The sequence below is a fragment of the Dunckerocampus dactyliophorus genome, chromosome 17 (assembly GCF_027744805.1).
Source record: "Dunckerocampus dactyliophorus isolate RoL2022-P2 chromosome 17, RoL_Ddac_1.1, whole genome shotgun sequence".
Lineage (NCBI taxonomy): Eukaryota > Metazoa > Chordata > Actinopteri > Syngnathiformes > Syngnathidae > Dunckerocampus > Dunckerocampus dactyliophorus.
In genome coordinates, this window is record NC_072835.1 from 2,117,176 (window position 1) to 2,130,000 (window position 12,825).

A 12,825-nucleotide genomic window follows, 5' to 3' on the forward strand; every position below is an offset into this window, starting at 1 on the left:
AACTTTATTCCTGTAAAATTACTGCTGATTTTTCAAAATTTTTTTTTTTTAAATTCTTCTTAAATTATATTTTTAGAATGTGCCACAGGCCAATGAAAAAACAGTTGAGGACTGCAAACGTCCCCTGAGGTGGACTTGCTGGTGTGTTTTGGATCATTGTCCTGCTGCAGAACCCAAGTTGCTTTCAGCTTGAGGTCACCAACATGGCCGACATTCTCCTTCAGCACAATTCATGCTTCCATTTATCACAGCAAGTCTTCCAGGTCCTGAAGACCATCACACTACCACCACCATATTTTACTGTTGCTGTGATGATGTTCTGAAATGCGGCGTTACTTTTACTCCAGATGTAATGGGACACACACCTTCCAAAAAGTTCACCTTTTGTCTCGTCAGACCACAGAGTATTTTCCCAAAGGTTTTGGGGATCATCAAGATGTTTTCTGGCAAAATTGAGATGAGACTTAATGTTGTTTTTGTTTTTGTTTGGGGGGGGGGAATTGTTTTTCTCCCTTAATAATAAAAAGTTTCATTTAAAAACTGCATTTTGTGTTCAGTTGTGTATGATGATCTGAAACATTGAATGTGACAAAGATGCAAAAAAAAAGAAGAAATCAGGAAGGGGCAAACACTTTATTGTATATTATGTACACACGTTACTCTCTATTATTATTTTTTTTTACACTAAACTACTTCAGTCATTCCTCAAGCCATTCATACCAAAACATCACACATTAGAAAAAAATTCGCACATTCCACATAATTCCACATTTTCCGTGACAAAACTGCAATTTGTTTCTTTCCTGCAATTCCAACCAATCCGACATGGAAATGCTCAGCTCTTTGAAAACATCCAAGCTATGAAGTTCCCACATTGCAAAAAATGCCGTTGTCCCCCAGCATTGACCCGCAATTTCTACCCAAACTTCCTCCTGGTGTTCATGTTGCCATGCTAACGTACGGATGTGGTCAGTGCAGTTAGCCGGGAGAGGAGAAGGTTCCAGGATGAGTTTTGTTGACGTGAATAGCTGGGATGTTTTGGTGGGCCTGATAAGGAATTAGAAACAGATGGCGGCCAAAGGAAAGAAAGCTGCTGATTGGACGCCACAGTGAGGATGAAAAGAAAGAAAATGAGAGATGATACCACGATGATACCACGACCAAGCATGATTAGGCCACATGGCGGGGGGCGGAGCCTGTCGGGAAAGGGCGGCACATCTGTGACAGGCCTTCACGATGGGATGTCTCACTCTGTCCTCCACCACATCAGGACTTGTTTCTGAGCTTCACTGGTGGTAGAAAGTCCGCGTGAAGCATTTTTAGCGTCAGCATAGAAGTAGGTTTCCTAGAAAGGCTACTAGATTACGTTCTGATAGATTGTACTTCTGCTGAGGTGTGTCCACCTTTGACTCTCTTGCGACATTTATGTCTTCTAAAGACGATCCAGCAGCTTTGTTCTTGCTGTCATTAATATCTGAGGTGGTCTGCTCCGTTTCCTTCACTCCCTTCCCTCTTGGAATGTTCCTGTGGCAGAAGCTCCTCCCACTCTGGGAAGGGTGGAGGGGAGAGATGACACTTGAGGAGGAGTCGTCTTCTTCTCTTTCCAACCATCTGCTGCTCAGATGGTCCTCACTGAGCGCGCTCCTTGAGGGCTGAAAACTGCGCAACGCTCTTCATCATCTTCATCTGCTCCACCATGAAAGTTCTGCTGGTCTGGGCGCTCCTCGCCACATGCACTTTCCTCATCTGCGGCCGTGAGGACGTAGAGGAGAGGCCGCCAGGCGGGGGAGGGCTTCAGGTGAGGGAGGTCAGAGGGCTGGCCGAGCGGCGCCAACCGGGGGAGGAAGGTAAAAGGTCAGACGAGCCCGCCGGGCCGGTGGACGCAGAGAGGACCAAGACGAAGAAGAAGAAAACGCCAGAGGAGGTGGAGGCAGGTGAGCATGCATTGGCACAATCAGTCGTCACTTTGCGCGAGCCGGTCCTGGCGGTCCCGCCTGACCCGCTTCCCCTGCCAGGAAAAGCGCGTTGCAGCAAAAGACGCGCCTGTGGGGAGAAAATTGTCCCACAGCAATTTTCCACAAGCGCGGAGGATGATGTTGCAAACTTTCCACTGCAGGAAACACGCAGTCATGCCATGTCAGCCATGTTTGTTTATGTGCATGACTATGATGAAGAAGCAACTCAGCACACACACACAGTAATGTTCTTTGTGGTTTATTTCTATGTTATGCCGAGTCATGTTCTTTGTGGTTTATTTCATGGTGTTTGGATCCAGTTCTTGCCGTTTCTAAGTGGATTATTCAGTTCTCCAGTCTCACCTCAGCCACTCGGGACCAACGTCCTCAGACTGGTTTACCACGGCGAGGAACGCCGCAGACGTTTGGCTTGTAAAAACCCATAAAGGCTCTGATTCATGGACTGTGTTCTTGTTCTGTGTCCCAACCCTGTGAAGCCAAAGCTAGGAAGGCGGCAGAGAAGGAGGCCAAAGCAAAGAAGCAGAAAACCCCAAAGCCCACCAAAAAGCCCAAAGCTCCAAAGCCCACCAAGAAGCCCAAACAACCCAAAGCCACAAAGAAACCCAAAGCCACCAAGAAACCCAAAGCGGCTCCCACAAAGCAGCCTGAGACGAAGCCACTGACGGAACCCAGCAGGGACACAAGTACGTTTGCTTAGACAGGACCACTGAGATGTTCTACCTCCGATAATACACCTTCTGTCATTGTGTCTCCACAGCAACCAGTCATGTGACCACAGTCCAGCCAAAGTGGGAGGAGCCTGAAGAACCAGACCTGGTTAAGGCCGTCCCGGGTCAGTGGACTAGCATCTTTGCAGACTCAACTCTTCCATGCAGCTATGCCTGTCACGATAACAAATTTTGCTGGTCGATAATTGTGCTCCAAATGATCATTTTTGAGACCATGTTTTCATGAAGTATTTGCCATATAACCGTATTGAATGCTTGCATTTCTTTTGCAATGTAGCGAGCAACACTGTCTGTGAACACGCACCATTTTGCACTGTTTTGTTTATATTTGCCAACCGAACGCCTCAATAAGAAGGCTCCGCTGCCCGAGGCACCTCCATCGGTATTGTTTTTTTCCCTAGTTGATAAAACTGTCCGTCGGCTGTCGGTGTTCATGCGCTCACCTTGTTCATTCTGTTTAAAACCAAAATATTCCCACACTGGGGCTGTTGCGTTCGCCTCACAAACCATCGCTTCCGTGCCTTCATTCATGTTAGCGTATGCTTTCTCACAAGGCTAATTTGCTTAGACAGAGGAGGGTTCACGCTAGCATACCTTCATCATTCTTCATGTGGTCATGAAGTCCTTGTCAGTAATTATGTGGGTATTTTTCTCCAGGTAACAAGCAGCTGACAACTCCTGAGGTCATCATGTACATTCCAGGTATGGTTCCGTCGTACTTTCACCGCCTGCAGTCCTGGAGGTCATGATGACGACGCGTCCTTCTGCCTTGCAGAGGAGACCACCGCCGTGCCCTACGTGGGACCCTGGTACGAAGAGTACGACTACGACGACCGTGCGTCCGCCGCTTCCCATCACGAGCACGTTGGAGACCATTCCGCACATCAGCTTGTCCTTGTTTGTTGACAGTGTCCAAGAAGAAACAAGAGGAGGAGGAGCGAGAGCGGGAAATGGCTCGCAAGGAAAAGGCTGAAAAAGGTCTCGGCATGTTGTTTGCCATGAGTTTATGTGCAGTACAAGTCCATGTTGTACTTTTTAGTGCGGTAGGATCCGCCAGAGGAAACATGTGTCGAGCTTTTGAGGTTTTGGTGTAGAGAAGATGTAGCGCGGCACACATGGAAGTCGTTTGTGCCGGCCGACATCTTGACACACATTGTTTTGTCGTTACGCGCTGAAGCCGAGCGTCTGAGGAAGAAGTGGGAGGAGGAGGAAGAGGAGCGACTCAAACAGATTTCACAGCCGCCAGAACCCAAAAGTAAGACAACAACAGAATCCAGACGCGTCGTAGTGTCTCATGTCAAAGAACGAGACTTCTTTGTGGCGTCTATAGAGTGTCCTCCTCTGGGTTTGGAGTCTCACCGCGTGGATGACGACCAGCTGCTGGCCTCTTCTCAGTCCCATCATGGCTTCACGGCTCAGAGGGGCCGACTCAACATGCAGGTACCGCATATTCGTCCTCGCAGGACCATCACACCGGACCGGTCCAGACTAAAGCTCTGCTGTGGCCAGGGTTCGGCCAGTGAGGAGGATCTTTACGGGGGTGCGTGGTGCGCAGAGCCCGAGGAAACCAACAGCTGGTTTGAGGTGGATGCCCGACGAGAGGTGGAGTTCACGGCTGTCATCACGCAGGGAAGAAACTCTGAGCAGCTGTAAGTGGCCACGACTTGCAACCTTTATCCAGTCTAGATACTAGGGCTGTCAATCGATTCAAATATTCAAGCACGATTAATCACATTTTGTCCAAATTAACTCAGAATTCATTGCAGATAGAAAAGCCTTTAATCTATAATAAGTATGGATGTACTGGAAATCTGAATGGAAAACGATTCAGTATGCATCACACATACACGGGTTAAGATACGATTAAAAAAACGATACAACACACGATTGGATACAGTGTACAAAAGATACGCTTTGATTCGATACAATTCAACGATTACATTTGTTGATGTAGACATGAATCCTAGATTATAAAATAAAGAAGCCAATTGTATAAAAGTGGCGATCTTACAGTATTTTCCAAACGTGTAAATGAGCATATCATATCCGAAATCATGGTGTAAGGTAGGGGGTCCCCAACCACCAAAACATTCAGGCGCAATGATTAAAAAATAAAATAAAAAAATAAATAACCACCAAATTTTATGTAAAGGGATATCAATTTTGTGAATATGGGCCATTATCGTATTCAAAAAAATAATACAGTCAAACCTGTCTATAGCGGCCACTAAAGGGAAACGGCAAAAGTGGCTGCTATAGGCAGGTGGCCCTTATACAGGTTGGTGGCCATTTTAAATTTGTGCGCGCACATATTAACATGTCTGTGATTAGAAGCTTGTTGTGTTTGCAGATACATATAATTATATTGTTACATGTTGACCAGTAGAGGGCACTGTGGGACTGCGGATAAAAGTTGTAAACAACAACTAGGCTTGTTATTCTATACCACCCACAGAACAAAGCTGTGCTACTATATATACGGCAGAGTGTCATTACAGCTTTAGTTCATCAGGAAGTGACGGGAAGTGACAGTGGGCGTCCCGAGCAGGAGAGCTAGGCTGAGTGCTAGCTGTGAGTGTGGAGAGAGTTGGGAAGTGTGTTTATGTTGGCGTGGATGTAATGTCCTGCAGTGTTCTCCGCTGTTAAAGCAATTAAAGTGCATCGGCGACGTGAGTCTCTCCTTCCCCGCAACAAGCGGCATTACAGTATTGACCAGTGCACATTGTCTCACACCAGGAAGTAAACGGTGTCACTATCTGCAACAAGCTCCAAAGAAGACGGCTTTTTTTTTATGTGGAACAACTGACAGTTTGTGTGGATCTTGTGAATGATTGTGACTGAGCTAGGACTCAGTAATTAAAGTCTACACACGACGTCTTCATTGATTAAAAAACTAAACTTTTTCGTGCATGAAGCTTCTGCTTGAGTCGGTATTTTGGCCGCTATATGCGGTCAGATATTGACCAAGGGAGACAAAATGGGTGGCCGCTGGCCGCGTTAGACAGGTGACTGCTATACACAGGGTCTATAACATGTAAATTTGTTGCGGGGGATTTTTCAGTGGCCGCTATAGGCAGGTGGCGTTATATACAGGTGGCCGCTAAGACAGGTTTGACTGTAGTTAGAAATCCCACAGTGTAATGCGAGCGGCAACTTGTCCCACTTTGTTGGACGGTCCTTGAATGCACCATCTGCACAGGTAGACGACTATATTGTATTTTTACCCTTTTTCTTTCACCTCACATTTGCTCCCAAATGCTGATACTGTGTGGGAATGCATAAAGGTAAGATTTGATGACCCTATTGAGTGCTAATGTGCATTTGTTCCATGCACCTCTCTGAAAAACAAAGTCCAGGCTGGTTCTGGTGGATGGTGGCGAAAAACAAAGTCCAGGCTGGTTCTGGTGGATGGTGGCTCTGTATTCATTTCGTGCTTTTAATTTGATGTAGTTCCTGTCTTAGTTTTACACAAATAAGATCAATTGGATGGCTATAATGTACGTATGTTTTACTGATGTGTAGAAAAAAAAACGGACTAGCGCACTGCTAATGCTATTTACACCCACTTTGACACTCACGTTGACACAAGCGCCCAAACAGCTGTCCTCGGCTATGCCTGCCAGTAACTAGCAGTTCCTCACCCAAATTTTAGTTCGCAGTTCAAAGCAAAAAAAACACTGAATAAATGGCAATAAAAAAAATATACCAGCAGCGCTCCAGTACCTCCTCGCGTCTCCCTGGCAGTGGACGTACTCAGTGACAACTCAACTCTCAGTGACAGTTGATACTGGTCTTGTGCAGAGAGCAATCTGCCAGGGTTTTGAAGCTCAACTTCCCAATCAAAAAAAACTTTTCTTTCCCCATTTCTGCTCAGTATTCATTTCCGCTTGTGGCTCCACATCCACCGCTGTGTTTTCTCAAACTACGGTGTGGGACATATTCACATTAATCGCGTGTCAAAAAAAAAAAGTGCAGTTAAAAGGAAATTTCCATCAACTTTGACAGCCTTACGTAGTAGATACTAAAGACCAGCGAAGGAATGCTGGGGAGAGCCAAAGAATGTAAGTGACTGGCCAAGAAATTAGGAATGCTAGTGCCAGGAAATGCCATTAACTAAGCCTTGGATGCTAGCTACTACTAAGCATAGCCCGGGAATGCTAATACATTTCCTGCATGTGGTAACTATTCTGGGAATATGTCCACATCAACCCTCTGGTTAAAAGATCAGCCTGCATGCATGTCTACTTGCAGCGAGGACTTTGTGTCCTCCTACTTCGTGGCCTTCAGCAATGACAGTCGTGATTGGACCGTTCTTCACGATGGCTACGCTGAGTGGGTGAGGGTAACATCAGCTAGAACTTCCATAACACAAAAGTGGCAGCGTTCCCGGAGTTAAACCAAACCAAACGTTGTGGTGTTTCACTACAGTTGTTCTACGGGAATGTGGACAAGGACACCCCGGTCATGAACCAGTTTTCTTGGCCCGTGGTGGCGCGATACCTCCGCATCCTGCCTCAGAGCTGGAACGGAAGCTTGTGTCTCCGGGCCGAGGTTCTGGCCTGTCAACTTCCCAGTCAGTAAGACCAAAAAAAACCCCTGCAAATACTGACCCACAATCTTCTGAACCACAATCTTCCTTCCAGGCAGCCACCACAGCGAGAACGAAGTGAGGTCCTCAGACGAGCTCGACTTCAGACACCACAACTACAAGGACATGAGACAGGTTGGCCTCTCGACTAATAAAAATACCTACAACCTTCCAAAACTGCCAAGCAGCCAAGTGAAGTCTTTGTGTTCTCCAGATGATGAAGGTGATAAATGAGGAGTGTCCCAACATTACCAGAATCTACAACGTTGGTAAAAGTTCTCAGGGCCTGAAGATGTACGCTATGGAGATCTCTGACAATCCTGGCGAGCATGAGCTAGGTAACATAACACTTCCACCTGCAACATAGTCAATGTTATTGACCATTTTCTCCAAGCTAACAAACTGGAGGATTGTCTTTGGTTTTTTAGGAGAACCAGAATTCCGTTACACAGCAGGCCTCCACGGTAACGAGGCCCTGGGCCGCGAGCTTCTCCTCCTGCTGATGCAGTTCCTGTGCAAGGAGTACAAGGACGAAAACCCTCGAGTGCGTCGCCTGGTGGACGGTGTGAGAATCCACCTGGTGCCGTCTCTCAACCCTGACGCGTACGAGCTGGCGTACGAGGCGGTACGATGGTGACGTTTCAGCACTCTTACGCCTTTGGCGTCATGTTCAAGATTCAGCGTCCTTCCTGTCCCCCAGGGTTCCGAGATGGGGAACTGGGCTGTGGGACATTGGACGGAGGAAGGCTACGACATCTTCCAGAACTTTCCAGACCTCAACAGCATCTTATGGGGGGCGGAGGACCGAGGCTGGGTCCCTCGTATCGTACCCAACCATCACATTCCCATGCCAGAGAACTTCCTCAATGGATCAGTGAGTAGAATGCGGAGGAGGTAGTGTTCCAGTGCAAAACTAGTTCAGACAAAAACATCTGCACATTGCCTCCTTCAGCTCGCTGTGGAAACCAAAGCCATCATTTCCTGGATGGAGCGTAACCCTTTCGTGCTGGGAGCTAATTTGCAAGGCGGAGAAAAGCTGGTCACATACCCTTACGACATGCAGCGTCCGCAGATTTCGGTAAGGAGAGGTGTAAAGTGACTTTGCTAGCGGGCCAACCTTGTGACGGCCTTGCTGTGTCCAAGTCGAGTGACAGCAGGCACTGGAGGGGCAACGCCGAGATGAGCGAGGACACATGGACCCGCATTCAGCGTCAGAACGAGGGCGCCCTGAGGGAGACACCAGATGACGTGATGTTTCGCTGGCTGGCCATGTCGTACGCTCACAGTCACCTGACCATGACTGAGACTCACCGAGGCTCTTGTCACGGGGACGACATCACTAGAGGCCAGGGCATCGTCAACGGTGCCAACTGGAAGCCTGTGGTGGGCAGTAAGTGTTGCTCCCATTAAGATTAGCATAAGAATGCTAGTGGCTAGCCAGCTAAAGTCATACTGAGTGTGACCCCATCAGGCATGAACGACTTCAGCTACCTGCACACCAACTGCTTGGAGCTCTCCATCTTCCTGGGATGTGACAAGTTTCCGCACGAGAGCGAACTCCCGCTGGAGTGGGAGAACAACCGCGAGGCTCTGCTGTCCTTCATTGAGCAGGTGACAACCACGGTGCCATCGTCAGGCTGCCAAAAGAACAAAAACAAGTGCATCCCGAGAAGAAAACCATAAAGAAACCTTGGACTGTGTTGTCCAGGATTTCTTTGGGTTTTTGAGAGTTTCCGATTAAGGAACCTTAAAGTAACCACACTGAAACTTGAGGGGATTGGAGAGCATGTTGTCTTTATTGACCAACTCCCACAAAACCTTGTCGACGGGGACATGAGTCAGAAAGGTTCAGTCCCAGAAATGTTTTCCAGCTTGTAGACATCGTGACATAGGATCTCCCAGTGGATAAAACATGGAGAGCTTTGAATTAATCTGCTTTGTCTTCTTGCCCAGGTCCATCGGGGGATAAAAGGTGTGGTCAAAGATGTGGAGGGAAATCCGCTGGCCAACGCCACCATATCGGTGGAGGGGATACGTCATGACGTCATAGCTGGTGCCTTTTCCTGCCCTGACAAAATCCTTCTCATAGTTTCATCCGAGGACAAAGCTTGACGTTGTCTCTGGTTGCAGCTGCGGGTGGTGACTACTGGCGTCTGTTGAATCCCGGAGAGTACCGCGTGACGGCGAAGGCGGACGGCTACACGCCTCAGACCAGACTGTGCATGGTGGGCTACGACTCCGGGGCCACGTCCTGCAGCTTCACCTTGGCCAAATCCAACTGGGACCGCATCAAAGAGATCCTGGCGCTCAACGGCAACAGGCCCATCCGAGTGGTCACCAAGACCAACGAGGTGAAGGCAACGGCGGCCAGCAACACAGCGGTGGTTGCTAGCACCACCTCCACAGAGGACGAGCACGCCGCCGCCCAGAGAGCGGAACGGCTCAGGCGGCTGCGAATCCTGCGTCTGCGTCGGCTACGTCTGCAGAGGCAACGAGCTGGCCTCGGCAGCACGCCTGGTACCACCACCACCCCAACTACTACTACTACTACTACAACTACTACCACAACACGCAGCACTGAGACCACCACATCCTGGTACGACTCCTGGTTTCCTGTGGACAACTGGTCCACTGAAAACCCGTTTGACAGCATCATCTTTGACTCGGTGCCCACTCAGGACTACCCCTTTCAATTCACCATCGACTGAAAATGAGCAACAGGAAGAGCCAACAAGTCTAAACTAGCTTCCAGGACCACGACATCCTCTTAAAACTGCTATGACAACAACACGTCATGTTGAAGGACTTTCACCTTCTGGATTTGACCGCTGTAGCACTGATGTTTGGAGCTAGGTGTCATCTTATGCAGGATTTATGACTTCATATCACTTATTGTTGTTTGTGCAGTTACAGAAATGACTTACATAACAACCATCCAGTGTAGACAATAACACCAGACTGGAGCTGTCATAGTACAATAAACAGTTCCTGATAAATGAAGTGTACTAGAAGAAGACCGTGAAAGACGCTTCCAGAACACAGAAGCACTGAAGGATGAATTGGTTCTAGAACATTCTGTTGAAATATGCTGTAAATGGCTTCCAAGTTCAATAAACACATTGAGAACAAATAAGACTTCTAAAAAAAAAAAAAAAAAAAAAAAAAAAAAAATACAGTGTGGCTACTTACAGAGGTTTTATTCGAAATATGAATATACATGGGATGTTTATTTCAGCTGTTTCGGGAGCGTCTGTTTCATCATCTTTCATCTAAAAAGTTCTTCATGACTGGCTCACTTTTGCGTTCCCTTCCTTTTTGTGTAGCGGAAGCTCCTCAGAGGGTTCTTCCCTTGGACGTTCTTCTACACGCAAACCAAAGCATGCTTCAGCTTACAGGAAAAGTGCACTTTTTGAGGGGAATTTCGCCCATCATCCACAATCCTTATGTGAGACCTGAACACACATTTCTGTTCAGATATAAAAACAGCTAAAAAGAGGCAGCTAAGGCCCTGTCCACACGAATACAGGTATTTTTGAAACCGCATAGTTTTCCATGCATTTCGGCCTCTCAGCCGCACGCGTACGGAGCTTTTGGCTTGTTGCTGATAGATGATGTAACAATTATGCGCTGTTATTTCCGCAGCAGAAAAGTATACTTTAATGCGTGCAAAGGCTAACATAACACTGCTACTTTCGAGCATCCTGAAATGACTTTTTGTGTGTGTAAGAGTAAACAGTCGCCATTGTGGGCTTCTGAGGACGCCACACTGCTGCCGTTTTGCTCGCTAAATGGCTCCGATACCCCCGCCAATGATTGCAATTTCGGATAATGCCTGATCGGACCTCTAGCTGTCGGTACAACTTGTGGTTATTTGGGAAGAATGCCGTGGGAATGTTAGCATGGCAGGAAGCTTGTGATCGCGTCGGACTGAGCTGCTTTGCCAGCACATTGAAAGCTTCGATCGAATGCGACAATTGTCGTGGAGGCAACTACACTAGGACAATTTGCCAGACACACAATTATTCCACCAGGGCATGGCCTAAGAACGCATGTAATGGGCCGCACCTATTCCGCCTCCAAAATGCGCCAGCCACGCTCCATTTCTATAACGTGAGCTGCATATTAACCAAGCTACAGCGACATTGTTATTATTACTGTTATTAACATTGTTAAGCCCGAGAACTACGTCACTGGTGTAGTGACACCTCGCCACACCACACCGGCTAGCGACAAGCTTCATAGCACACTCACTGACAACGCTTCAGGCCACTAGCAAAAGGTAACGCTACATATTGGAGCTGCCGCCACTGCTGCTGTGTTTTTCTGTTTGACGCTAGGTGTAACGTTCCTTTCTATGTTGCTGTGAAATCAGTGCACCCAGGAAGGAAGTTCCTAAAATACTGCAAGTATTCAATGTTATCATGAATGTACCTGTTACTACATGCTCACAGCATGGATAGAAAACCACTAAACCTTGTTGGAACTTTTAAGAGGTGTTTTAATAGCACCCTTTCTAGGTGTGTCCCATTACGTGCATTAATTACCTTCCTCTTTTTTTTTATCTGTTTTTATATCTTTAGAACATACAGAAAAGAGATGGGCGTGTGCTCATGTCTCACATACGGATTGTGGACGATGGGCAAATGAGTGTGACAGAGGGTGTGGCTCACCTTGAAATTTCTCTTGGTGACTCCATGCACTTTGGACTTTTCCCTCCTCCTCCTCATCCTGTCGGACAGAGGATTGACGAGCCCCCTCAGAGCCTCAGGAACTAGACCAGGTCACAACAAGGACTTTAGACTTTTAGCTATGAGGAAGAAAAATGTGCTAACGAGCTAACATGCACTCACTGAGGTAATCGGGGATGTTCTTCAGGTGAGCCTTGATGATGGCAGGGTGGAGATCTTTGTCGTGTCTGAGGAGCTGCAGGTCTCTGGGGTTGTCCTCAAAGTATGTCTGATTGACGGCAGAGGTGGCCGATCAAAACCCGCCTCCCGTGTTTTCCTTTTCTCTTTAGCATCAGTCACTCACCTTCAGCTTCTCGGAGTTGAGCAGCTCCTGCTTGATCTCCTTCAGTCTGGCTTCTCTCACCGCCTGCTTGGTCACGGAACGCATCGCGTCCTGCATCAGGAAACAATCCCACCACGGCCACATAAGCTCTTCAGGATTGTCATATGTCTGCTTCAGTGCGTTTTCTGTTATGATGCACAAAGGCAATGCATGCATCCACCCTGCCGCACTCACCCTGCACCTGTACCTGAAGCCCTCAATGGCCTCCATCTTGAACTGGTATGGCTTCAGGGCGGATTCTGCGTTATCTGCAAACAGTTAATCAAATCAGAGCGTAACGTGTCCAACCGGAAGAGATGTGCATGTCGTTACCTCCCGTCAGCACCTCCTCCACCTCCTTGAGCAGAGCCAGCTGGAAGTGAGAGATGAAGGACAAGGCAGTGCCCGGGTTGTCTGCTCTCGCCGTCCTGCCAAAAAAAAAAAAAAAAAACAACCACCCCCCCTGCAATCTACCTTCCATTCT

The 12,825-nt window shown here is 47.7% G+C and overlaps 2 protein-coding genes across 5 annotated transcripts in view; one reads left to right on the plus strand and one right to left on the minus strand.

Annotated features, from left to right (window-relative positions):
- The first annotated feature begins 1,567 nt into the window (after positions 1-1,567).
- Positions 1,568-10,443, plus strand: aebp1a (AE binding protein 1a). Of its 2 annotated transcripts, XM_054756927.1 has the most exons (20): positions 1,570-1,934; positions 2,453-2,659; positions 2,734-2,808; positions 3,362-3,406; positions 3,480-3,539; positions 3,614-3,682; positions 3,882-3,959; positions 4,035-4,144; positions 4,214-4,353; positions 6,956-7,040; positions 7,133-7,277; positions 7,348-7,427; positions 7,507-7,630; positions 7,721-7,917; positions 7,993-8,166; positions 8,245-8,370; positions 8,436-8,682; positions 8,764-8,903; positions 9,246-9,345; positions 9,423-10,443. In XM_054756927.1, the coding sequence occupies exons 1-20, from the start codon at positions 1,697-1,699 to the stop codon at positions 9,998-10,000; spliced, it is 3,018 nt and encodes a 1,005-aa protein (XP_054612902.1). In that variant the 5' UTR covers positions 1,570-1,696; the 3' UTR covers positions 10,001-10,443. The 2 variants fall into 2 exon arrangements, with proteins under 2 accessions (XP_054612900.1, XP_054612902.1); XM_054756925.1 differs by having other exon boundaries at positions 1,568-1,934; positions 3,882-4,144.
- Positions 2,454-12,825, minus strand: part of ddx56 (DEAD (Asp-Glu-Ala-Asp) box helicase 56) — a 21,476-nt gene continuing 11,104 nt past the window's right edge. For 2 of the 3 annotated variants that reach the window (XM_054756930.1, XM_054756929.1), the window contains 6 exons: positions 12,675-12,769; positions 12,537-12,610; positions 12,324-12,413; positions 12,143-12,248; positions 11,963-12,063; positions 2,454-10,653 (listed from right to left, as the gene is read on the minus strand). In XM_054756930.1, the coding sequence (XP_054612905.1) occupies positions 10,585-10,653; positions 11,963-12,063; positions 12,143-12,248; positions 12,324-12,413; positions 12,537-12,610; positions 12,675-12,769 (535 nt within the window). In that variant the 3' untranslated portion in view covers positions 2,454-10,584. Of the gene's footprint in view, positions 10,654-11,962; positions 12,064-12,142; positions 12,249-12,323; positions 12,611-12,674; positions 12,770-12,825 lie in introns of all 3 variants that reach the window. The other variant, XM_054756928.1, reaches the window with a different exon arrangement.

Coding starts and splice junctions, on each gene's coding strand:
- aebp1a (XM_054756925.1), top strand. CDS start 1,697: ATGAAAGTTCTGCTGGTCTGGGCGCTCCTCGCCACATGCACTTTCCTC. Junction 1,935..2,452: donor GCCAGAGGAGGTGGAGGCAG/GTGAGCATGCAT, acceptor AACCCTGTGAAG/CCAAAGCTAGGAAGGCGGCA. Junction 3,540..3,613: donor AGAGTACGACTACGACGACC/GTGCGTCCGCCG, acceptor GTTTGTTGACAG/TGTCCAAGAAGAAACAAGAG.